Raw genomic sequence first — 24,389 nt, 5'->3', positions numbered from 1 at the left:
TGGAGAGATCTCTGTTAAGTACTTCAAGGCTCAAGAGTTGATCAATCACAAGAGAGAATAGAGAGGTATCGTCAGCAAAAATCTTCGGTTTTGACTCAAGGTTTTTTGGAAGATCATTAATATAAATTAAGAAGAACAATGGACCAAGAATCGAGCCTTGAGGTACCCCAGCATTGATTCGCTTCCACTCAGATGTTTTTCCATTTAACACAACTCTCTGATGCCTATCGTTAAGAAAGCTGCGAATTAAGGAAAACAACGGTCCAGTCACCCCATAAGATTTGAGTTTAAAGAGTAAGCCATCGTGCCACACCCGATCGAATGCCTTTGAAATATCTAAAAACACCCCCCTGGTATCTAGAGAAGGATCTTTGTCAAACCCTGTATAAATATCATGCGTTATGGATAACAACTGAGAAATGCAGGAATCCCCCTCCCGAAAACCAGACTGACAAGGAGAAAATAAGTTATTGTTTTCAAAATACCTGTAAAGTGTATCGTAAATACACTTTTCATATATTTTTCCAAACACAGGAAGAAGAGACACTGGTCTGTAGTTTTTGGCTATGCTCCTGTCTCCCTTTTTATAGACAGGAACCACGTTACCTTTCTTCCACTGTGATGGGAAGATGCCAGAGTTGATAGAAAGATTGAATATGCTAAGCAAAGGTTTTACTAGAGACTTACCACAGATTCTGACCATACGAGTAGAAATATTATCCCACCCATGGGCCTTGTTAACATTCAAAGAATTAATAATAGACTCGATTTTTTCTTCTTCAAATACAAGATTATCCAGTCTAGAGTTAGTAAGAAATTGTTCAGGTGGCAAAACACTGCCAGTATCGATAAGTGAGCATTGTTTTGAGAAAAAAGAGTTAAAAATATCGGCCTTCTCAGAAACATCACTTACAAGGACGTTTCTTTCATTTCGAATAGGTGGAATTTTCGGGGTTTTACGTACGTTCAGAAACTGCTTCAGCGTAGACCAGTATTTCTTACTTCCTATGTTTGGATCATTTAAAGAGTTGCCAAGACGAGAAAAATAACTATCCTTGGCAGTCTTGATGGCCAATCTGCACCTGTCAACCATGTCATCAAGTGCCTGACCATCTAAAGGATTTCCCCATTTTCTCCAACGACGATATATCTTAGCCTTATCCAAAAGCATCTGCTTAATCTCAGGAGTCATCCATAACGCATCTTTGTCTCTGATGGTGATAGTTTTATTTGGAACAAAATTAGAAATAATATTAAGTATATATTCAGAGAGTAGGGCAACACGATCTTCTACGTTGAGTCCCAGAAAGGAGGTTTCCCAATCAATGGCATTCAGGGCAAGCACGATTCCCCCTCTCATCAGCACGAGAAAAGTCCCAAATCTTGCGTTTATAAGCTGGAGGGAATATAGTTCGAAAGTTTAGTTTTACGAAGGGGATCTGGTGGTGGCAACGTGGATTGAGTGAAGGTAAAACCCCGGAATCTAAAATAGGAGTCCGCGAAGATGAAAAAATAAGATCAATGCAAGAAGGAGAACACCCAGGACGAAGATGAGTCGGCTCATCAATTAGTTGATGTAACCCATATTGTGAAGCTAACTCGCTAATGTCCTCTCCTTGGGAATTTGTAATGTCACCAGTCCACCAAACTGAGTTTCTTGCGTTAAAGTCACCGAGGAAAATAGCTAAAGTAGGAGAAACATCATAAATTTTTCTGATAGTTTCCTCCAATTTTTGTTTAAATGCAGAAAATTCTTCTGCATTTTGACTAGGAGTTCGGTAGAGAAGACAAAGAAGAAGTTTTTTCGAACCAGAATTAACCTCACAAACAAGGCACTCGTCAAGAGAAGACAACTCAGGCCTTCTCTCAACAGAAAGACCCCTTCTATAATAAAGACAAACACCACCTATTTTTGAGTTAGATGGGTGATCACATCTGAGCAACTCATAATTTTCTATCTTCAACCTTGAATCATCGCTCTCGATAGAGGAATCAAGAAACGACTCACCAACACAGAAGATGTCAAACTTATGAGCACTCAGAAAGGCAGTAATTTGAGCAATCTTTGAAAATTTATCAACCCAAACGCTGTTTAGATTCCAATGAGAAATTAATAAGGTGTTATCTTTCTCTCTCGGCCCCGGGTTGGACTCGATATCTCCCGCTAAAAGAAGTAGATTAAGCTGAAAAAGTATATAAAAATATTGTAACCAGAAAAGATGGAAACGATAGGGAAGAAGATTTGGTAACCCCCCAAACGTAAGATTAATACACAGACTTAATCTCCCGAAAAGATAGATTTCTGGTTTCAATAGCATTAACCCTTAAAATTTGACTTGAGCCAGAAGAATGTAATTTTCAGTGTTTAACAAAAGAATGAAGGAGCCCCTCTGTATCAGCTAGGACGGACGTTTAAAACAGTTGTAATAGATATTCTTCGAACATCCTCCATAACGACCCGTCTTCGATTCATCGATATGGTCTCCTATTGGGGGCGGTAGCTTCCAAGAATCTGGTTTTGATCGGTACTCCAGTATTTGACGGGAAAATCACTAGTATCCCGGTACTAGTCGGAAATCTTTTGGCCGGTACGCCGGTATTTCATGAAAAAAATACCAGCACTCCGGTATTTTGTACCGCCGAAAGCCCCCACATTGTCCGATGATGGGAGAAGAATCTCTCGAAACGTAGCCAAACGTAAATATCGTGATACAACCCACGATAAACTTACCAATAAGAATTCAACAATTGGAAAAAATGAAAAAGTATTTTCACAAAGAAAAACAAGAATTATACACCGTAATATTATGTCATGAAATGGATAGTCATAATGAGATGTCAACTGGCAAAAAACAGTCGTTTGTCACAAAGATAATAAACATCATAATGTAAACAAGCCCTTATCAGGTATATCATTGTTTACACAATACACGTTTTAGGTGCCTCTGATTTTCATAATAATCATGAATTCTATACATGGTACTTGTATTAGTCTATTTTTAGATTTTTACGAATTTTCGCTACCTACCAAAACCCATAAAACTTTTAATTAATTTCTAAATTTCATGATAAAGTTTCGAACATTTTGAGCTTTTCCGTCTTTATTTTCAGATAATTTCACAGTTTGATAACAATAGCGAGAGTCACGTAAGTTGATTCCCGCTACCCACATGGTTTCTATCGAAAAACAAAACTTGAGCCAAAAATTTACCTTTTCTTCTAGTTCCACTCGTGAATATCCTACCAATATTTCTTTTAGTCAACGATGAACATAATTCGAAATTTCAAATTTAGAGCCAATAGAATATTAAAGAAATGGTCATACCTTAGCAAGTCCAGCTGGAAGATCTGTTCTTTGATCATCGATCCGTGAGCCCTGAAAAACAAAATGAAAATCTCTCCTATATTATGCTATTGTTTACGTTTTCTTATGGTCCCTATTAGATTTTTTACTTCTTTCGGTTTAAAGATTCCTAGGTCAATTATGTGACTTCGATTCAGAGTGCATTGCAAGTATTTATGAAAGCTTCAAGAACTCTCATACATGTTATGTCATACTTTGTCAAAGTTGTGAAAATCTCAACAAAATACCCTCAACCATAATCAATAGTGAAGAATAAAGGTTGTTATCTGAAGTATTTATCGATATACTCTCAATATTTTGGAACAAATTTCAATTGCCATCAACTCATCATAGTGTCCTCCCCCCCCTTTATAAAGGGGGGAGGAAATCAATTTTCCAGTTTTGAATGGGTGAGGGGGGAAAATGAAAATTTGAATAGTAAAGGGGGAAAAAAAAGAGGGGGGAAAACATCGATAGTTGGCAAATTTGGTGGGGGGGGGGGGAGTGTGAAATCACTTCAATTTTATCTCAGCAACCAAGGTCAGTCCACATGATATCATGTGATTAGATCATGATTGAAAATTAACCAATTTTCGTTCTATTTTGTCTAGTATTCCTTTTGCAGCTAAATTTTAAGTCTGTGTCAGGTTAAAATTTGAGAAATTTATACGGGTATATGGGGGGAAATGATATTTTCAGAATTTTCTGGGGGGAAAGCAAAAAAGAGGGGGGAAACTAAAAAACTGAAAAGTCATAGGGGGAAAAAAAAGAGGGGGGAGATTTAAAAAAATCAAGAATTTGGTGGGGGAACAAACCCTGGAGGACACTATGTTCATCCTAAAGTATTGACAAAGATCTTAAAACTAATTTTCATCGCAAACAATGAATACGAAAATTCCCTACCAATACTCTGTTTAGTGTATAAGTAGCCCTTGTTTTTGAATAATGTTCTAAAGACATTATCACTCTACAAATCCACACTCAAAAATCCAACCAACGCAAAAAAATCACTAAAATTTTTGACACTTCTTTCTCTAATATGAAAACGTGAGAATGTGTCAACCAACTCCCAGTCTATGTATGTATATTTTGATTGAAAAACTGTGGTAGTACATGGGAGATGATGAATGTTATTGAGAAGTTTATAAGTGTATTATTGTTGTTTTTATTATGGTTTAAGATGAGGGAAAGAGTATGATAAAGTGTTTGTCTCAAATTTCATTGTATTTTCAATATTTTCGACGTCATTATCTTGACGTATTTTTCGTCATTTTGGCATCAACACAGTTGGTATTTTTTTACAGGACGTCCAAACATCGACCATCTAACGTACATAACGAAGGGCTGCAAGGTTCTATTCCAGACTGGAGTGATACCTTAGTTTGGTAATTCGAGGAATATTTCATAAAATATTAAATATTTCAGATATTCAAAGCTACATTCCCAGCAATTGTACTTTGAGAACCCATTGAAAAAGGTCATGAAAAAGGGTTAATTACTCAAAAAGTGCGCTTCTTGTACCGTGACCGTATCTTAAACTTTTTTATCCGGTTACTTAGCTGAAATAGTTTATTTCTTTTAAGCTACATCCCCATCTCATAGAGCTATTTAGCCTGTAAGCCTTCTAACAGCAGAACAGTTTTTCTTCAGCACTAAGACAACATAGAACAACATAGAAAATAAATATTTGAAGTGATTAAAATTATTGACTAACAAATATTATAACATAAGTTACCTGGAATTTGCTGATGATGTCCAGAAATTCTTCCTGTAAAAACAAAAGAAATGAAAGATTCAAGAAATATGAAAATTTTGTAAACTTAAATCATTTGCTAGTGTTCATGGGGATAGAAACACCGAAACGTCTAAAAAATATCACATTGCTTTTGATTCTAACTTTTCTTACAAGAAAAATGAAGACAACTAAAAACTCCCAACGTCAAAAGAAGATTGGGTCCAAGGTTAAATGACGTCAAAATGAAATTGGTCAATACAAAGACTTGAGACATTTGACGTTAATTAACTCTGGACTTGAACTCAGTCCCTTTTATGGTCAGACCATAAATAGGACATAAATATGACATCATTATACTTTGGGTTTATATGAGGTGTAAAAATGTAATCTTCATGATGTCACCGTCAGCAATAATAATTTAATTATTGTCCCATCTAAGAGGTTGAGACACTGATATCTTGTAAAAGTGTAAAACTAGATATGAATGATCAAATATCATACCAAATATGACTAAAGTTTGTGCAAGGCATCCAACTAAAAAGTTGTTAAAGACAAATTTTTATATTTCCATAGATTTGAAATATTCATGGAAAAATAATAAGTATATATTGATTATAAATCTAAATTTTTCATGTTTTCCCACGAGGTCTAAATAAATCAAAGACTGGAATATTTTCATTGATTTGAATTGTTTTTTCTACAAAGCCAATTTATCAAATGCTGAATGGTTAAGGGTGACGAATTTCATCAGAATCTCTTGGGCCCAAAAGTCAATATTGGTTTTAAGGATGAGGCTTAATAGAATAAACATTGCAAAACAGGTTTGGCATTAATGATCTCAAAGAGTTTTTCAATTTGGCTTAAACTTTCAAGAAAAAGGCGAGACCAAAAAAATCGTCGAAAAAATCAGCCAGATGACAACATTGTACACATGGGTCACAATATGAGAGGTTTGGATCTAGGTTATTTTTGCAAGCTTTAGTTAGAAAAGCTTGTTCCAATTATAGAAAATGAGAAAATGTTTCGATTGATTCACTTTGTTTTATCATGAAAATCCATCAAGAAATATGATTATCACTCCATAATTACTACTGGCCCAGTAATGACTGAAGGTGATTAAAGAGATATCCAAAACTTTCGATTAGGTTTTTAACGATGGCGGAATGAGCGTGGTGGAGATCGATCAATTAAACGTTACATATGCTCACCGCACAAAAAGGAAGTAGGAAAATTTTCTTTTAAAAATAGCAAAAAGATATTTACCCCGTCCTGACTATGTTTATAATTATCAATAATTTGATTACAAAAGCCATAAGGATTATGATAATTCGTTTTTACAATCCCATGAGTATTTCAGGGACTTTGCTCACATTGAGGTGTTAAGATTTCTACTCTAAGTAAAGTAGACGCTTCTTTTTATAAGAACATCCACAATTTTTGGAGCCTTGGAATGTTCTTAACTTTTTGAGTTTTAAGCCTAAAATTGTTCTTAACACGTTCTTATGTTCGCCATTTGTTGAGTATTTTTGTCCATTTTCTTAAGAAATCGGGTGTTTAAAGAATCCGCAAAGCCTTAAATGTTCTTAACTTGTTCTTAATATTTTGGCCATCGAAGCTTTATGTTCTTATATAGTTTGTTCTTATATAAAAAAAAGTGTAGACGGGGTCAAAGCTTAAAGCATTTTGACAATAAATAGTTTACTCTCTATAACTAAAACACTATTATTTTTGTTGAGCTACTAATGGGATTTTCCAGAAAAAAACGTATACCCCCTGTTGAGGAGGTCCATCCCTCTGTGGCTGGAAATACTGTAACCCCCTGGAATTCCAGGCAATTTCAGGTTTAAACCCCTTTGGAATTCTGAATTTTAGTAGGATTTGAAAAGCTACCCCTATGGAATTCCAGTTATTTTTGACAGATTTTTGTGTCTCCCTATGGAATTCCGCCACATATCAAACCTTACCCCCTTGGAACGGAAATGGACCTCCTCAACAGGGGGTATACGGTTTTTTTTCTGGAAAAGCCCAATTCGTCATTTATAAGGATTTACGAGCTGATTGAACGAAAAAGAAAAGGTTCAAGTTTATCATCGTTGTGTTGATCACCCATACACGTTTTTTTATAAGAACAAACTATATGAGAACATAAGGCTTTAATGGCCAAAATGGTAAGAACGAGTTAAGAACATTTTAAGGCTTTAAGGACTCAAAAACACCCGATTTTTTGGAAGATGGTCAAAAATATTCACAAAATGGTCAAAGTACGAAAATATTAAGAACATCTTTAGGCTTAAAACTCAAAAAGTTAAGAACATCCGAAGGCTTCAAAAATTTTGAATGTTCTTATAAAAAACGTGTATTTTAACAACAGGAGAACTATGACTTCTCAAAAGTTTTTCCTCTGGTATAAGGATTTCAAGTTTTACTTTGGGTGATTTTCTGTCAATTTGATTCAGTTTGTCAGGGGACTGCTCACGTTAACCAAAATTATCATATGACGAATTTAAATATTGAATAAAGATATGGCTTGTTAGGCCATTTGTCAATCTTATTGATGGGTTTAATATGTAAATGGGCCAATTAATAAAAATGGCCTCATTAAAAACTTTTGATCTACCAGGCCGGATATTGACCAGATTGACCATAAGAATTTCTAAAGAGCCATATTAAAATGCATTTAGAGAGGCTGACGGGAAAGTTAAAAGTCCTTGTAATAAAATTACAGAATAAATTACCCATTTAGTACATTCCAATTAGAATGGTAATGGTTAGAGCGAATTATGAGGATAAATTGTTATTGTATTGTATTTAAAAAATTGGAATTTAAGAAAAGATAATACTTAATAATTATTTTCACAATCAAATTATGCAATATATGCAATGGGGACACTCACCAGGCTTAACGAACACATGGCTGCTCCTGAGCGTTCGAGGAAATTTATACTACTTGGTACCATTCGAAAGTTCTTAATGATAAAAAGAATAACCAGATGCTTCATGTTTTTGAAGTTGTTAAAAAACTATATATTCGACGCTCACTACGAAGAAGTCATCTTCAGAGTCGTTTTAAACAACCTCGGGTAACTTAGTGCATGTCCCAAAAATGTATTAATTTTTCCGCCCCAGTTCCAGTCCCTAAACCATAACAAACTATACATTTTTGGAAGCGTATTTGGATGTAGAATACCGTATTCGGTGTAACTTAAATTCTTTCTCAGCAGAATTTGAGTTTTTTCAAGAAAACGTGATTATGACGCCATGATTTATGACGTTATAATTTTAAAAAGTTGAATATCTCAAGAACTAATTTTCAAAGCTTTATAAAATTTCGACCAATGATAGAACTCATCAAAAAGAGGAATTCGAATTCTTGCAATGTCTGCTGACGTCATTGATTTTGGGAAATACTTTCAAAACTTTTTGAAACATCTCAGTGTACTATATCACTGGTCCAAATTTCATGAAGTTTTGATTTATATTTCTCGAGATATTCAACTTTTTGTATTTATGACGTCATCAGTCATGACGTCATAATCAGGTTTTCTTAAGATATCTCTAATTATACTGAGAAAGAATTTAAGTTACACCGAATACGGTATTCTAAATCCAAAGACGCTTCCAAAAATGTATAGTTTCTTATGGTTTAGGGACTGGAACTGGGGCGGAAAAATTAATGCAATTCTGGGACATGCATTAAGTTACCCGAGAGATCAAAAACATGGAGCTTCTGGTTATTCTTTTTATCATCCAAAGTTCTTATTTTGGATTTCTCCCAAGGAAAAACATTTTTTGATACACCTTACTTTGACAAAAATCATCAATGATGTTGAAATTTGCGCTATAACTCGTAGCAACTATTACTACAAACAAAGATTATGACATACACATGCCCGGTGATTATGTGATTGGAAGATGCTTTGTTGCCAAGAAAAGGATCTTAATGTTTTACAGGTGACCTGAGCAACAACCGAATTAAACGGGTGTCTGGGGAACGTCTTATAATTTGATTTTGTGGTTTTGGAGACTTCCTTTCGATTGTAACTAAAATGGTTGAAGCTCTACAGGTCATTTTTTGAAGGTGCCTGAAATTGTATTTTATCTGGAGAGAAGAACTACTGAGATTCTACTAAACTGGACCAGAATCTATCCAATTAGAAGACAGAATTATAATTAAACCCTCTTAAATTATGTCTGTAAGACGGACAGTTCGAATTGTCTAACACTTTTATGATTTGACCCCCCCCCCCTAAGAAGTACACATTCAGAAGAAGTGAAGAATTCTTACCTGCATCAAAGTTGCATGGGAGTCAATAGGTGACAGCACATCGCTTAACGAATCTGAAATGAAAATGAAGAGAAATAATGATGAAATTAAATATGGAGGGATTAGCATATCTCTGGTATCTTAACTTCATACTTACCTGACCCACACCTTATTCTTAGATTCTTACAAATAGATTCTAAGCAATTTAATAAACATACACCCTTTTTCTTAAAACTCATACGCAGATTTTAAGAATTCCAGACCATGAAATGATTCTCCGCTTAACTTTTTATAACTTGTGTTTCAAAAGTAAGCATAGAAACGTTGATATTGTTAGAATAGGTATAGACTGGAAACCAATCTATTGCTTTACTTCGGAAATCGAAAAATCAGTAGCTATTTTCCATGTCACTTGAGTAGGATGAGAAAGCTCAAACCAGAGTTTCCCGGCTAGATAAATAAGATAAGTGGAAGTCTAAAATGGAAGTTTTAAAACCGTCACTTACTGAAAGCTGTGACTTGGAACAAATCAGTCACCGCGTTACGGCGTGCTCTACGGTTATGGTATTGCGCGTAGTTACGTCGGTCCAACGTATCAAATTTGAAAAATTTATCTCGGCGGCGAATTTGCTTCGGTGAAAATTTCTCAAGTTTTTCACTCAATTTTTTGTCAAACTTGCTGAACGACATTTTCGCTTCTTTACTATGTATCTGTGTGTTTCAAAATCCAAAAATGTCAAATACAAGAATATTTGCTACTGCGGTAAGATCTCCTTTCTCGAGAGAACCAAAAATACAAATTTTCTTCCCGATAAAGTTCCTTCCTATTTTATTGTAAAATTTTCTCTTCTCTCTCTCTTCCCCAACACTCTTTACTATGTACTAATTTTCGCTACAAAAATAACATGTTAGAAAGTTAATTAGGGACAAAGAACAATAGCCCGCTAATTGTAATCATTTTTTTTCTCAATTTGATTGAATAAATTGGATAATGTTTTAGACTAACAACGTAATGATGCCTCAGTAGATATGTTAATCACCCCTTAAGATATAATCACCCAACAAAAACATTGGATATTTAAAGACCATCAAGGAACGCGTTTTACTGAGCGTCGCGTACACGTTTTCTAACTACTTTCTTAGAGATTTTGAGGCTTAATTAGCTTGTGACGTTTTTAAGAAAAACAAAGTTAACGTCAAAGTCTAAAGATCCATCTTGCAAAAGAAATAAGCTTCAATTAAGGAGTCCAATGGCTCAAAATTCATTATTGAAAAAAGACGAATGTATGCAAAATCGGTTCTTTGATATCGAGCTCTTTTCAACAATAATAAAGTTCTTCCAAGGGTTCCAAGATCCAAAAATAAAAATCTCATATTGATCAAATTCATCCAAAAGTTTTTCTTTTTAGACTAGAAAGTTACCCATCCCCCTCAATCTATTTTTCTCACATAAAAACGTCTAGGAGATTGATTCGCAATTAGGATAAATCATAAAAATTATTGAAAGTAAAAAATATGAAAAATAAACATCAATCTTAGAAGAATAGAAAGTTTTCCTTTATTAGTTTTCGTAGTTGTGGCGATTCAAGTGTATATTAGCACTTCTAATTTTGAAGCTTAATTTCTATTTTTCTTGCTGAAATCTCGTATCTTTTCACCTGCACTAACTATAATACTTCTACCTGGTAAAAATTGAGGATTTTAGTAAACTTGTGTAAGACAGAAACAAGGGGTATGGGACTGAATAAGGAAATATCTATAGTCAGATATAGCAATGCTTCTAAAGAGGACGACTTTAAACGATAATGTCTCTGTAGGTCCCCTTGGCGACCTTTTCGACACTGGTGATTTAATCCACCATATGTCACAAAATAGTCAGAATCGCAGACCTCTACAAAACCGCGCGGGTATTATAATGAGCACGAATCCGTCAGTGGATATCAACATCATACTTCATAAACAACCAAACTCCGGAAGAAGCAAAATAATTGACATATTTAATGCAGGCCCTACAACGCCTAACAAAATGTCCTACAAAACATTCAAAGTGTGTTAAATGACATGATAATGGTAATGGATCGACAAGGGGAAGTTTGTAACCGACTGTAAATGTAAGGGTGAAAATGTTTTGTTCAAAAAAGCTGAAAAAATCTTTAAGCAGCTGAATGGTACTTTACTTAAAAGGAAAAAGTTTTGGCAAGTTAAAATCCGAGGGAAATTTCCTGTGAAATGTTGAAGATGCCATAAGAACCCACACATAACGGGAAACAAAAAAAACAATAAGGTACATAGATAGAGGATATATAATGACCGGAACATCTTGCCGAAACTTTTAACAGTAATCTATAAAAAAGCTCCTAAAAGGTTCAAAAGGAAACAATTCAGTGAGGGGGTGGAAATCACTTTAAAATATGTCTATTATCAATAGGGAAACTAAAAGCTTGGTAGAAGAATTTTTTGACCTGCCGTTTGATAAATATCTTCCCAGCCAATTCACAGGCTACCTGAAACATTGAACCGCGACTTGACATCGTAGGGAGTCCGAGGGAGTCACCATGGACTTCCAAGCCCGAAGGGCTAGACTCGAGACTCCTGGATGGGAAATGAAACCACTTATTTCCCATCCAGAACGCCCGTGCATGGTTTTAACAGCAAACGGATAGCGCACCGCGCTGAATCTAAAAATAGATTTTATTTTTGACATAATCATTACTCTCGATGTGTTTGTACGAGTTCCAATCCCATCAACCTTTGCGTTAATCTCTTTTGCACGTTAATTGCATTATTTGACAAAAGATATATAACAACTTGCACGTGTCTTTAATTGAGCCGCGTTGAATTGTGGGATTGCAACTCGTACAAATGTCAAAAAAAGTGAAAAATAATAATTATGACGTATGTGTTGCAGAGCGCTATTGAAAGTAAAGTCTATCGCTAGGCTTCAAATAATGCAGTCTGTTAATGGAGAAAACTGCTCAATCGTAATGAGCATTTAATTGTCCGTGCTGTTTATGTTTCTATGTTTTAATTAGTATTCCCTGTATAGTCTTTTAGTTTACATGTGTCTCTTGAGTCCTCTTTTGTTTAGCGTCCCCTTTGTTTCGAGTGTCTTTTGTATTCCCAAATTGCGTTTTATATGTCATTTATAACTCCTCTAGGGAAATTAGGATATGAATATTAACTGTAATTTTGTACATAGAAATCAGTTCAACACTGAGAGATGTGCTGAGTGAATGTCTTGTGTGCGAGAGGTGCGTTTTACTAAATTTAATTTACTATATACGTTGTCGTCTTATTTCGGTTCTTTGTGGTTTTGTAGCATTTTAGGTTTGTTTAAGTTCAAGAATTGGTGTTTCCTTTTACATTTTTTGTTGTCTGCTTTCTGTTTGGTTTCCTTAAGTCAGGTTCTTTTTTGTCCATTAAAGCTGAGATATTTCGACTAGTCAAATTATTCAAAACATATTCGTTCTCCACTCACACAGTCCTCAAAAACAAAGGAACCACTAGATACAATCCGTCGTCATGATTGCGGTGCGTTCTAGGCGCGTTCTGGATGGGAAAAAAGTGGCTTCACTTTTTCTTGCCTGAGAAATGTTTGAGATTCTACTCTAGCCGTTCGAGCTTTAAACTCAATGAGAGTCGCGTCATTAGCTCGCTTTCGGATCTTTCCGAATGAATTAGCACGTATAATAGTCTGGAGATCCATACTCTCTATTCAGACTTACACCACATCAGCAAAAATCCCATCAGAAGCTACTCATTGAGAGTATGGTATTATTGACCCAGTTTGAATTTGTTTACATTTGGTTTGAATTTCGTGCCAAAAAAGCCGTTGATAAGGTTTGCCAATCAGATTCGCGCACTTCCAATCAAAACAATAATATCACGTGATTTCAACAATTGTTTAACAGCTAGTACAATTATGCGACCAGATTTGGCATCTACAAAAATACCCGACTACTCTGTTGTTTCTATATTATTATTCGTTTTAACTAAATGTTATACTTCGAAACCATACAAACAGAGTAGACGGGTCTCCCAGCTACCCGTATAAATAAAAATGTTAGGAAACTCATATCATCGCAAGATTTCATATTCGTAAATAGAAGCGCAATGCAGAGATAAAATCAACGAAATCAATGTTACGTACGTCTACCAGTGACTTTGAATGAATTTTAGCAGACATTACATAACAAAAAATGGTCTTGACCTGTTTATCTAATTTACTTTTTCCTCGATTGATCTTTTACATTTGTTTCCAATTAGTTTCAATGATAATGAGGCTCCCTTCGATTTCCTGTTAGACCAAGGCTAAACTTTTCTTGTCATTATTTTTCATTTCAAGTATATAAAGGTTATGGATATAAAGCAAGAAAAGCGGCCCCTTAAGTAAGTAAGTCTGCGACCGCAGTCGGAGGCCACCCAAAGACTCCTCTTTCGATAGCTGTCTACCCGAAGGTAGGTCTTTCTCCCTGAATTGCTCCACTTACCCTTGCTCCTTTTCTTAATTGCTGAGCATCAAGCAGAGAGGCATCAAGTACCACTTTGAGAATCTTTGGTATGACCCGGCTGGGGGTTGAACTCACAATATGGCGCACCGTAGCCGGATGATCTACCACTGCACTACGGTTGCACTACAGCCCCTTTACTTACCTCGGAAAATACCTTACTGTGAGCTTAACACGTTCACCGCCTACCACGAGTATACTCGTAGTAGAAGGGTCAAAATACCGACAGTACTCCAAAGAGCCATAACTTTTGATACAGAAACTTTTTTATTGCATCTTTGAAAAATTCAACGTCGATTGCAGTGAAATTGAATTTAATTTAAAATTGAGGCAACACGAGCTCTTGAAAGTCAAACTTCGATAACATTCCAAGAGATCAATTTTTCGATTTCTAAAAAGGGCTTGGCAGCAAACGTGTTTTAAGATGTACTTTGCTACAGTAAAAAATTTCGAAAAATCGGAAAAACCGAGTCCCTGAGTTTCAAGGTTTTACAAAACTCCTCAGTAAGAATTTTACTTAAAACTTAAAAGTTTGATTGACAGTTCTTTCCGGCGTTCTCATTGGTGGATTGGTTTAAATAATCAAATTTAAATATCTCAATGCCACCAAATATATCTTTCGCTCTTGTCAGCTCTGTCAAATCCAAGGAGGGGGTTATTACAGCTACAGACTTATTTTTTCAGGATTTTTGGGCGGCCAAAGCAATGAAACAACATAATACTCTTAAAGCATCAATTCAAAGAGTCCAGTTAGACCAGCGTCCGAGATTCAAAAAAGGCCTTTAAAATGGTTTTCGTAGGGCACCCCTTAGATCAGGGCAAATTTTTGATATTATGCTCCTAATAAGGTGTAGAATTGACAAAAAAAATTTGCCCTTCGAATCTCCTGCAGTTTTCGAGTGAATCGATTTTTAGTTAATCGATAGAACATATCAAGGGTCCCCCCTTTACTAACGGTTTTTTTGAAGTCTGAAAATCAAATATCTGAGACTACCAACGGATTCAGTGTGAAAAGTAGATAAAGAAAATGGGGTTATTTGTTAGGTTTCGACCACCTGGTGCCGAGAAATGGCATTTTTAAGGCGAAAAATCGACGTTTTTGGCGTTTTCCGATGACGTCAGCATTTTCCTATGAGCATTTTCAGAAAAAATCATTCCCACAGCTGGATAGCCCTGAATTAGTAGTATCCAAAAATGGTATGGTTTGTCAACTTTCAATGTATAGATCTCGAGATAATTCATTTTTAAGGTGGATAAATATGCTGAAAAACTGCTGACTCAGCAAAAAATATCGATAATTTTCAATATTTAAACTAAAATTCACTCGAAAACTGCAGGAAATTCGAAGGGCAAATTTTTTTTGTCAATTCTACACCCTATTAGGAGCATAATATCAAAAATTTGCCCTGGTCTAAGGGGTGCCCTACGAAGTGACACAATCCACTGCCTCGGCCGCCGGTCTAAGTTGGAGAATTGAACGAACCCAACTGGCACACAATGTAGTTCCATCGTTCATCTAACGTTATATGGACGCTGTTAACGTTAATTTAACGTTGAAACAACGTTGTATGACACCTGGAAACACCCAATCCTAAAAAAAAATCATATCTTTTACCGGTTTCTTCCTTCTTTGATGATTGGCTGCTTGATCCGTCAAAACTTCCGACTTGCCGTTTAATTTTCTTTAATTTTCGGTTAAAATCCCTCATGACAAGACTACGGCGCCGAAACTTCTTCGATACGTCGTCCGTCAAATTCTCACTGCTTTCGCTGTATACCATTTTTCGGCTTCCGGACATTTGGTCACTTTGTTAATTTTCTGATACGATCCTTATTAAAAGTTCTTTCTTGTGCTGTCCGATTTATTTTCAGTTTTAATTTAATTTTTGTTATGCTTTATAATATGAAGAATGAATTAGAGTAAAACGAAATCAATAAATTTGAGCAAGCTAAAACTGAAAGAAACTAGTGGTATTTATACCACTTAAAATATACCAAAAATAGAGTTTTCCCATTCGGACACAAATATTCAGGCACTTAAATATCTTACACTAAATTTCTCTCTGCAAGCTTTTCCCAAGAGAAAAAGCAGCTAAACTATTGCAAAAATTATCTTTGGTGTAAGATTGATAAGTGATAAGCAAGAGCTCAAATCAAAACAACAGTGTAAAAGATATAAAGGGCTTCTTTTTTTGGTTTTGAGACCTTAAATAAATTATATTGGACTCCCTGTGATATTATCTTACATTGAAAAATAGAAAAATATTTCAAAAAAGGAAGAAAAGTTCTTTCGATAAGGAAAGTCTTTAAAACCGAACCAGGATCCATCTCGAAAAGGAAAAAGAAGATTTGAGGAACACAAAGTCAAGAATGGTTAACCCTAAACTCCTAAAGTTTGAACAAATCAAAAGCCACACACGAATCCATTCAAATCATAAAAACTTAGTTTTTCATTAAAAGTTTTATCGGCGATCCAAAAAATATCTGCCATCTGATTGGTTAAAAATAGTACAATTATTGTATTTTACATGTACAAAATATAAATTGATGAAAAAACCTTGTTGCATTGTAGCGGTAGCAGCAATCTAACGTCACTTTACTACAAAAGTGCCCTGTGCTTTTTTCCAACAAAAAAAATGTTTTTGGTCACCGATAAACCAGTTATCAGACAGTTGCGAGTACAATATGGAAATATTTCACTCATTCCGGATTTTCCGTATATTTTTCTCACCTAAAGGCTCATAAAATATTGTACGGAAAAATCTAGGAGCTCGTAAAATATTTCTCATATTGTACTCGCAACTGTCCGATAACTATTACATATTACATATTTTAATAAATGTTTACAGCAAAAATGTTGATTCGTATATCATCGGGTATATCATCGTACATTTAACAAGTTTTCGAGGATGGAGTAGAGTGGCTTCCTAACGATTCGATTTAAATCAATAATGAAATAAAAAAAACCTTCAACCCCTCAAAACTATGGATTGAGAAGATACGGATACAAAAGCACAGGCATTCAGAAGAACTCTTCATATTGATATAACACCGATGACAAATCAAAAGGGCCAATCACAAAATTAGTGTCTGAAAAAGAAAGAGTTTTTTTAGCCAGCCTTAAATTTGAGATTGACCCATTTTGCATAATGAGGAGGGTCCCATCTACATGAAACAGGGTCAATCTCAAAATTTATGCTCAGACAAACAGAAAAATTCTTAGTTTCTCAGGCAATAATTTTGAGATTGGACCTTTTGATTTGTCAACGGCGATAAACAATAATAAAGGACTACTCTAAATACGTTAAGAAGAAACATGCTGTACTTTACTTTATCTCTACCTAATGCTACAATGGCCGAAAGCGAAACTACACTAAGTCAAGAAGATTAAAAGTTCTGGACTAAAATCATAAACAGTTTTAAATCCCGGAGTCTTAAACGGTTATCGTGATTTAATACAGAATAGACAAATAGTTACCCCTTTTGTTAAATCTAAAGGATTTCGGACGTCCCTTCCGTCAGGAACAATCACCTGGCGATTCAAAGGAAATACAAAAGCTAATCGCAACATTTCTCTAATCCAACTGAATCCAATACTATATTCATAATTTTTCATAGGCGGTTTTAGACCATGTCGAACTTATCAGATAAAGAGATTTTTTATTGTAATTTTATTATCTTTTAACGAACGCTGCACTCCTTCGCATGTTTCCGACGTTTTTGCTCTATTGTCTTAAATCCGCCAGTGTTTTTAAGGGCAAGGTGTTTTACAAGATCTTCAGGTTCCAACTTTAGCCTTCTCTATCCGGTATACCAAGGTGCGTCAGTAAAGGGGAAAAAGGGAAAACTTTTAATCCTAAAACTCAAAAGAATGGTCTATAATATTCATGATATTCATGACGTAATGTTTTCTACAGAAACAAACCGGCAATTTTTCTCTAGTTTAAATTTCCACTAGTCTGAATCGCAGACCTCTATAGATATACTTCCTATAAGAAACTTTTTTCGCTAGAGGATGAGTAGAAGCCTAAATTTCCACTGCTGGTAAAAACCAGGGTGTTCCCGGAGAAAAATTACGGTAATTTACGGGTGCGTGTTAAGTCAAAGGAATGGCCCTAAAATCGTGAAAGTGTAACATAATACACTCTTTTCTTTTTATAAGAACCAGTAAAGTTTTGCTGAGGCTTGGATGTTCTTATCTTTTGGCACTTTGAGCCTCAAATTGTTCTTATCCTGTTCTTATTTATATTTATCGAGGTATTTTAGGCTTTTAACCAAATTTTTATGACTTTGACCCCTAAATTATACTTAAAATTGAGTAATTTCAGGCTCATCATTGTTCTTAAATTGTTCTTATTTTTGGTGATTTTGAGCCTCGTTATTCTTATAAAATTGTTCTTATAAAAGATAAAGAGCCTCCAAGTACTTAATAATTATGATTATAGTTCAAAGGGTCCCAAAATCAGATGGTCGTCAAACATTGGGATCTTATTTCGTAGATGAGGTCAATAATGATTTTCGATACGTCATTAGCAACAACCAGCTTCACACTATATGTGGTACCTCAGATGTTAATGTTTTTATCAAACAACAGCAACGAAACTACGCAGCTCATGTTGTGAGAATGCCTTCTGGTCGCTTGAGTAAATTGTTAATGTTTAACGATGATAAAAATTGCAAACGTGGTAGAATTTCTTTGACTTTACTCGATCAAGTAATTAAAAATGAGAATTGTTCGATTGAAAAGTTTTGTGGACTGGCTATTGCAAAGAAAAATGCAAGATAGACAGAGAGTCTTCTTAAAGGGCTCTCTGTCCTTATTTTCTAGGAATAGGAAATAGTAAAATTTTATATATATATATAATCATTAATTTCCTTATTTTAAAATAAAAACTGTATGTTTTTTGTTTAGTTAGCAAGGTATTACAAATAACACCATGCAATGGAGATAAGCAATATTTTTGATAACCGATTAACGTTACATTAATTAATTATCCACTTCCTTTAAAAATAAACCCATCAAATTACTCAGCAAGTCAGTGGCCATTAAAATATTTTTGGTTAAATCAAATTACCGATTTTTAATGAGAGATTTTGTATATAACAGCGGTGGTAATCTTGCATTTTCTAAAATTTCGAAATTCGGTACATTGGATTAACTTTCGCGAGATTAAATTTCGCGATTTCGCAATTAAAACTCGCGAAAACGCGTGAAATCCACCGCAAAATTTTTAAAATCGAATTTTTGGCGGAGAAACCAGTCCAAAGTCTCCATTGTGGCAAAATATGGCAATTTTTCAGCTGTTTTCAGGTTTATTCGCGAAATCAAATCATACATTCGTGAAGATCCCTATCGATAAACAACAACTTTCTCATTTTTATTTAAAAGCACAGAACAAAAACGTTTCATGAAATTTTCCTGGATACAAGTATGTTTTCTTCTATAGAATTAAAAAAGAAAAACAACCGACAGGACAAATTAATTACCCAACACCATTTCTTTAATGAAGTTCCTCATGGCTCTTAAGTTGAAAACAACAAAAATTACCAAACGCGACGCAAAAAAATGAAACTTCCTCAAAGGATATCGTTTGGAATTACAAATTGCATGCTTTCTTTTCCTTGAGTTGCCGTTGAAATCATTAGAGTTAGTTTATGAGAAACGCATTAAAATCTATTTTTGAGTCTTTTCGCTTTCATAAATTACTCAAATGCGTTAAAGTTGAAAGTGATAAAAGTCGACATCATATCGCACAGAATTTCCATTTTGCACTCAACTTAAAGATAAATGCTTAAATGTTTGCCATTCCATCCCCAAATACAGTCAACTCTCTCTAATTCAGGATTCTTTTCTAATTTTCTAATTCGAATCTTTCTGTAATTCGCACTAAAAATTTGGCACAATCAGCTAGAAAATAGTGTAGAAAATAGTGTAAAATGCTTTCTATAAATCGAAGCTTTCTCTAATTCGAAGAAAAGTCGCAGCCCCTTGAAGATCGAATTAAAGAGAGATAATTGTAGCACATTTTCCTACACGAGAATAACCCATCGACTGTATTACAAATTTGAACTACAAAGCCTAGAAGACAAGAAACACCTTGGATATACAGATACATCCTGTGCGAAAAAAGTAAATCTACATTAACGCGAGTTTGAGCTTGCCAGGAGTTAAGTTACCTACAAAAATTGTTTAGATAAAATGATCTTTTTGCAAATAGAACAAACTATGTCAAATAATGAAATTTTACTCCGTTGAGTCACAAGACTGAAAGAAAGTCTGTATAACAAAGATGGCAGCAAGAAGTCAAGAAGGGACTGTGTGATTGGACGGGGATTGGACTCATGCCATAATCTAGTGAACGAGTTCCTCAATCTTGGAGATACTAAGAATATGATACACATACAGTAGAGTCGCCATAACTTGAACACGCACGGGGACACAAATTTGTTTGAGTTAAGGAAATTTCGAGTTATGGAGAATGGTTTATGAGGCATTTTCAACTGAAGGAACCATAAAATGTGTTCGAATTATGGAGAAATTTGAATTATAGAAGTTAGAGAGCCCACTGTGATTCCGAAAGTAGAAAAAATGCGACCTTGAAAGAATATTCGAAAATGTTCAGCGAAATAATGTTTTATCCATTGAACACAAAAGGTGCTCTAAGCGAATCTTTAATACTACTCCCGTCTGCGAAAAATAGTTTTATCTCAATCTAAGAAAACCAGAAAACCACTTCTAGATCCTTCGGAACTTTAAAGTCGATATTTGGATAACACCAAAGAACTTGGTATCTCAAGCTACTTGTGAAGTAGAAAGCAGAAAATCAAATCTTCTAAAATATGTATTATAATTTGAAACAGAAACAAACGCTCTGAAATGTTGTGGTAAAATGATTGTAACTTGTTAACTACGTCATTACTCTATTATCGCAATCACCTGAGTGAAATTATGTTAGATATCAGAGAAAGATAAAGGAATTTGACTTGGCGAACCTTCATAAAAACTTTTTCATCTTGATAAGATTTTTAAAGCCTGTATTTTTTATCTTACCCGGTACAGAATTGACAAGGAATACACGTTATCAATCTGAACGTCACAAGGGGAACTGCGTACAAGTTTACCGGGTCAAATATAACTAATTATCCCGCATCAGTAAGATTCTAGCGATTTCATTGGTCAAATAACATCACGTGGAGGTGGGATATAAACCGTATCCTGTAAACCGTACTCGGCAAGCCTCGCCACCAATACGGTTTTTACTGACCCTGTATATCCCGTATCCCACCTCGAGAAGACCGTGTAACTAATAATGTCTGCATCTTGGACAATACAATTGACTTTTACTAAAATAGAGATTTCTTCGAGATTTTGAGTCAAGAACTGAATGGTTTATCAAAATTATTACCGTTGAAAAGGTAACAAAAAGTAGAACAAATATATAGCGGGTAGATTCAGGTATGATATGGAAAAGATCGAATGATACTTTTTTATTGAGTTTGGCTTCGTGTCGCAACTAATAATCTCATTGACAAATTTATAGAAATCTTAATGAACAGAATTAATCACACTAATCCCCAAGATACCAAATAATATTGACATCTCTTTTGACAGAGTAATATTTTTTTCTCGGAGCACTATTCGATACGCTCTATTATTCAATAATATTGAAAAACACAGTCAACGAGAAACTCTCATAAACGACGTTCTACTATTCGAAAGCTCCCTTTATTCGATTTGATGAAAATCCAATTCCCCTTGAAAATCGAACTACTGTATTGACAAACTTTCGATCACCTTCTTCTCAAAACCCCTCCCCAACTACTCCCCAATCAAGATACCTAAAAGTGTAATTTTAAAACCAATATTAAAACTCTCAACAATAGGCCAGACCAACAAATCCATTCAACCGGAATTAACTCTGCAAAAAACGCTGTGAACGTACTTCCTTCAACAAATAAAAGTTCAGTGAAACGACGGTGAAGAATTTCTAAAAAAAGTGTACACAATACCCATCCAAAATTCTGAGAAAGTTTTCATATATAGATAATTTCAAAGTCGAAATACGATTATATCCAAAACCACATGAAAGCAAAAAATAAAATTTAGGTCAAGTTTTGCCAAAAAAAAATTAACAACATGATTCAGTGGTTTTGAAAAATCCAAATACAACTAATAAAGCTAACCCCGATTCATCCATATACTTAAGAATTGAACAATGGGTGTTAAAAAAAAATCAACCGTCACCTTTAAGACTACCCAAGCCACCAGAGATATCAAAGCACCCAATATTGATATCAACGAACAAGGAAGAACACTGAAAGAAAAAAAATATTTCAAATCAAAAACACTTTCCATTGTTTTTGACAACCGGCTTTTCAAGCAGTGACATTAAACCTCGTATTATCGAGTCATTCGTATTAAGAATCGCTAATGAGTGCCATAATAACAGTTTAACTTTTTAATGATGTCATTTTCATTACGTCGCGTCATTTTCAACTAGATTAATCATTAAAAGACAATAGATCTTGATTGTTATTGTTTTGTTTTGAAAAACTCTTTAGAGTGCGTTAATGCCTGCTCCTTTTTTCAGAAAAAGGGGACCAAATATTTTTATGCTCGTTCTGACTTTCTTTTCAAATTTCAAGGATATGCTTCGTGAAAAACGTATGTGAATGATACAATGGATACAATTTCTAAGTTATGCCAGCTGTCTATTCAAATTCGCAAGCAATTAAAAAGCAATATAACAATAGGAAACACTAAGCATCATTAGCAGTGGGTTAGGTCCTACCTAATTACGTAAACAGAAAAATGACGTAGTCAATTCATGATACATTATTTCTATACGGGGCATCTCAAAATTCCGGGTTTTGTCTAATACCTCTGATATAAACTACGGATTTCCAGTGTATTTCTATTCGTGTTTCTATAATGTGAAACAAAGCTACAAATTTAAAGATGTTGATTGCACCAGAGAAGATTCGTTCCCAGTTTTCGAAGCGAAGTATGATGTGCACATGCGTAGCCGACACATGAAGACCACTAAGTTGCATTGAATAAAAAAAAGCTGCTGAAAGTCGATTTCGAAATCCTTCTAGTGGCAATCAAAGGTCATTAACCTAATTTCTTAATTGAGGTTAAACAAGTTCAGATGAAAAGCCTTGTATACAATTTTTCTCGGTATGAGAAATTGACTTTTGACACCAATATCCTGTTTTGGACTTTATCTTTGCGCAAAACAAAAATAATTTAGTTAGCTTTTCAGTTCTATTGTCGCAGTGAAGTTTTTTTGCAATAAAGCAGATACCGTTCCTTCATTGAATGATAGGAGACTCTTCAAGTTAGACTGAGTAACAGACAGGCACGATATACTTTTATAGTAGGCTGAAGAAGGTATACAAGACAACTTTGAGTAATTCACTAAATGGTAGATCTTTCGAGGCTATACTTGATAATGTAAAATGATTCTCGTTGGAAAGATAATAACTGTCGACGAAATAAAAAGAATCCAGAAAAATATTACCTTTTCGCGTTCTTGCCATCTTTTTGCGGCCTGTGGCTGAAGCAGAAACTCCTAGCAATGTCATCAGGTGAAAATGAATTCAAAATGATGAAATTTGTAAGACAAACCAACACAAAATCAAAATACTGTATAGTATATTCGCATGTATAAGTCTCTTGATAGTAATGAAACGAATACTGTTAATGCTACATCAAGTGTGAGCCTGAGGAACTAATATCAAAAACGATATTTTCTTTCTCTTGTCATCATAATCAAAACGGGATTAAGTAATCCGTCGAAAAGGATCTGGTGTAGCATCAATCTTATTTATCAATGATTACCATCTTTCATCTTTCAATCTCATTTGAACCAATTAGAGAATTCGAAGGAAACAAAAAGTGCAGTAAATTTAATTTTAATGTTCCAACATGAAATTTGTATAGAGATAAGAGGCGGCAAATGTGAAAGAAAGTATCCTTAGCCAGTATCTGACTGTCTCCTATGCTTCTAAAAGCTTTATAATCTCGGTTGTTTACATAACTGGGTGTCAGAAACAGGCTAAAAAAAGACTTGCTTGAGATGGGGTTTCTAAGTACGTCAGCAGCACAAGCTAACGAGTACGTTCTAAAAAGAGTACATTTAATTAAGCAATCTATTCGACACATGCCGAGTCTCGGAGCAAACACTTTTTCATTCAATAGGAAATTAACTGTGTATGGAGGTCTTTCAAGTCAAGACATCGAGACAGGGCTGAACGCGTTACTGACTCAATCGCAAACTAACGTAGAATGCGGTTGTGACAATATTGCTACCAGGTTATTCTACCAGGAATTTAGACGGAAAGCATGATAAATCTTTGATTTGGCTGGTAATTTTGACCGAAATCGGGAAAAAGGTTTTGACTACTGTAAAAAACATGACTGAGAAGTTGAAATTCTTTGAACTTGTTTCTCAAAGAGCGAGTTGAAAAATCTTTTCTCTAAAGCAATAAACTTAGGTGGAAACTTGAACAAATTTCATTCGGGATGAGGAAGAA

General features: G+C 34.8%; 1 protein-coding gene across 8 annotated transcripts in view; it reads right to left on the bottom strand.

Moving 5' to 3' along the window:
* Positions 1-24,389, bottom strand: part of LOC136799141 (rap1 GTPase-activating protein 1-like) — a 46,045-nt gene that overhangs the window by 18,014 nt on the left and 3,642 nt on the right. For 3 of the 8 annotated variants that reach the window (XM_067055838.1, XM_067055840.1, XM_067055841.1), the window contains exons 1-4: positions 15,466-15,747; positions 9,364-9,416; positions 5,079-5,111; positions 3,326-3,376 (exon numbers count right to left, since the gene is read on the bottom strand). In XM_067055838.1, the coding sequence (XP_066911939.1) occupies positions 3,326-3,376; positions 5,079-5,111; positions 9,364-9,416; positions 15,466-15,649 (321 nt within the window). In that variant the 5' untranslated portion in view covers positions 15,650-15,747. Of the gene's footprint in view, positions 1-3,325; positions 3,377-4,246; positions 4,430-5,078; positions 5,112-9,363; positions 9,417-9,848; positions 10,239-15,465; positions 15,748-23,374; positions 23,439-24,389 lie in introns of those variants that run through there. The other 5 variants (XM_067055843.1, XM_067055839.1, XM_067055842.1 and 2 more) reach the window with 5 other exon arrangements.

Source organism: Clytia hemisphaerica, unplaced genomic scaffold (assembly GCF_902728285.1).
Source record: "Clytia hemisphaerica strain Z4C2 unplaced genomic scaffold, Clytia hemisphaerica genome assembly, whole genome shotgun sequence".
Lineage (NCBI taxonomy): Eukaryota > Metazoa > Cnidaria > Hydrozoa > Leptothecata > Clytiidae > Clytia > Clytia hemisphaerica.
Note: the sequence above shows the minus strand (reverse complement) of the source record. Positions and strands in the feature narration are given on the sequence as shown.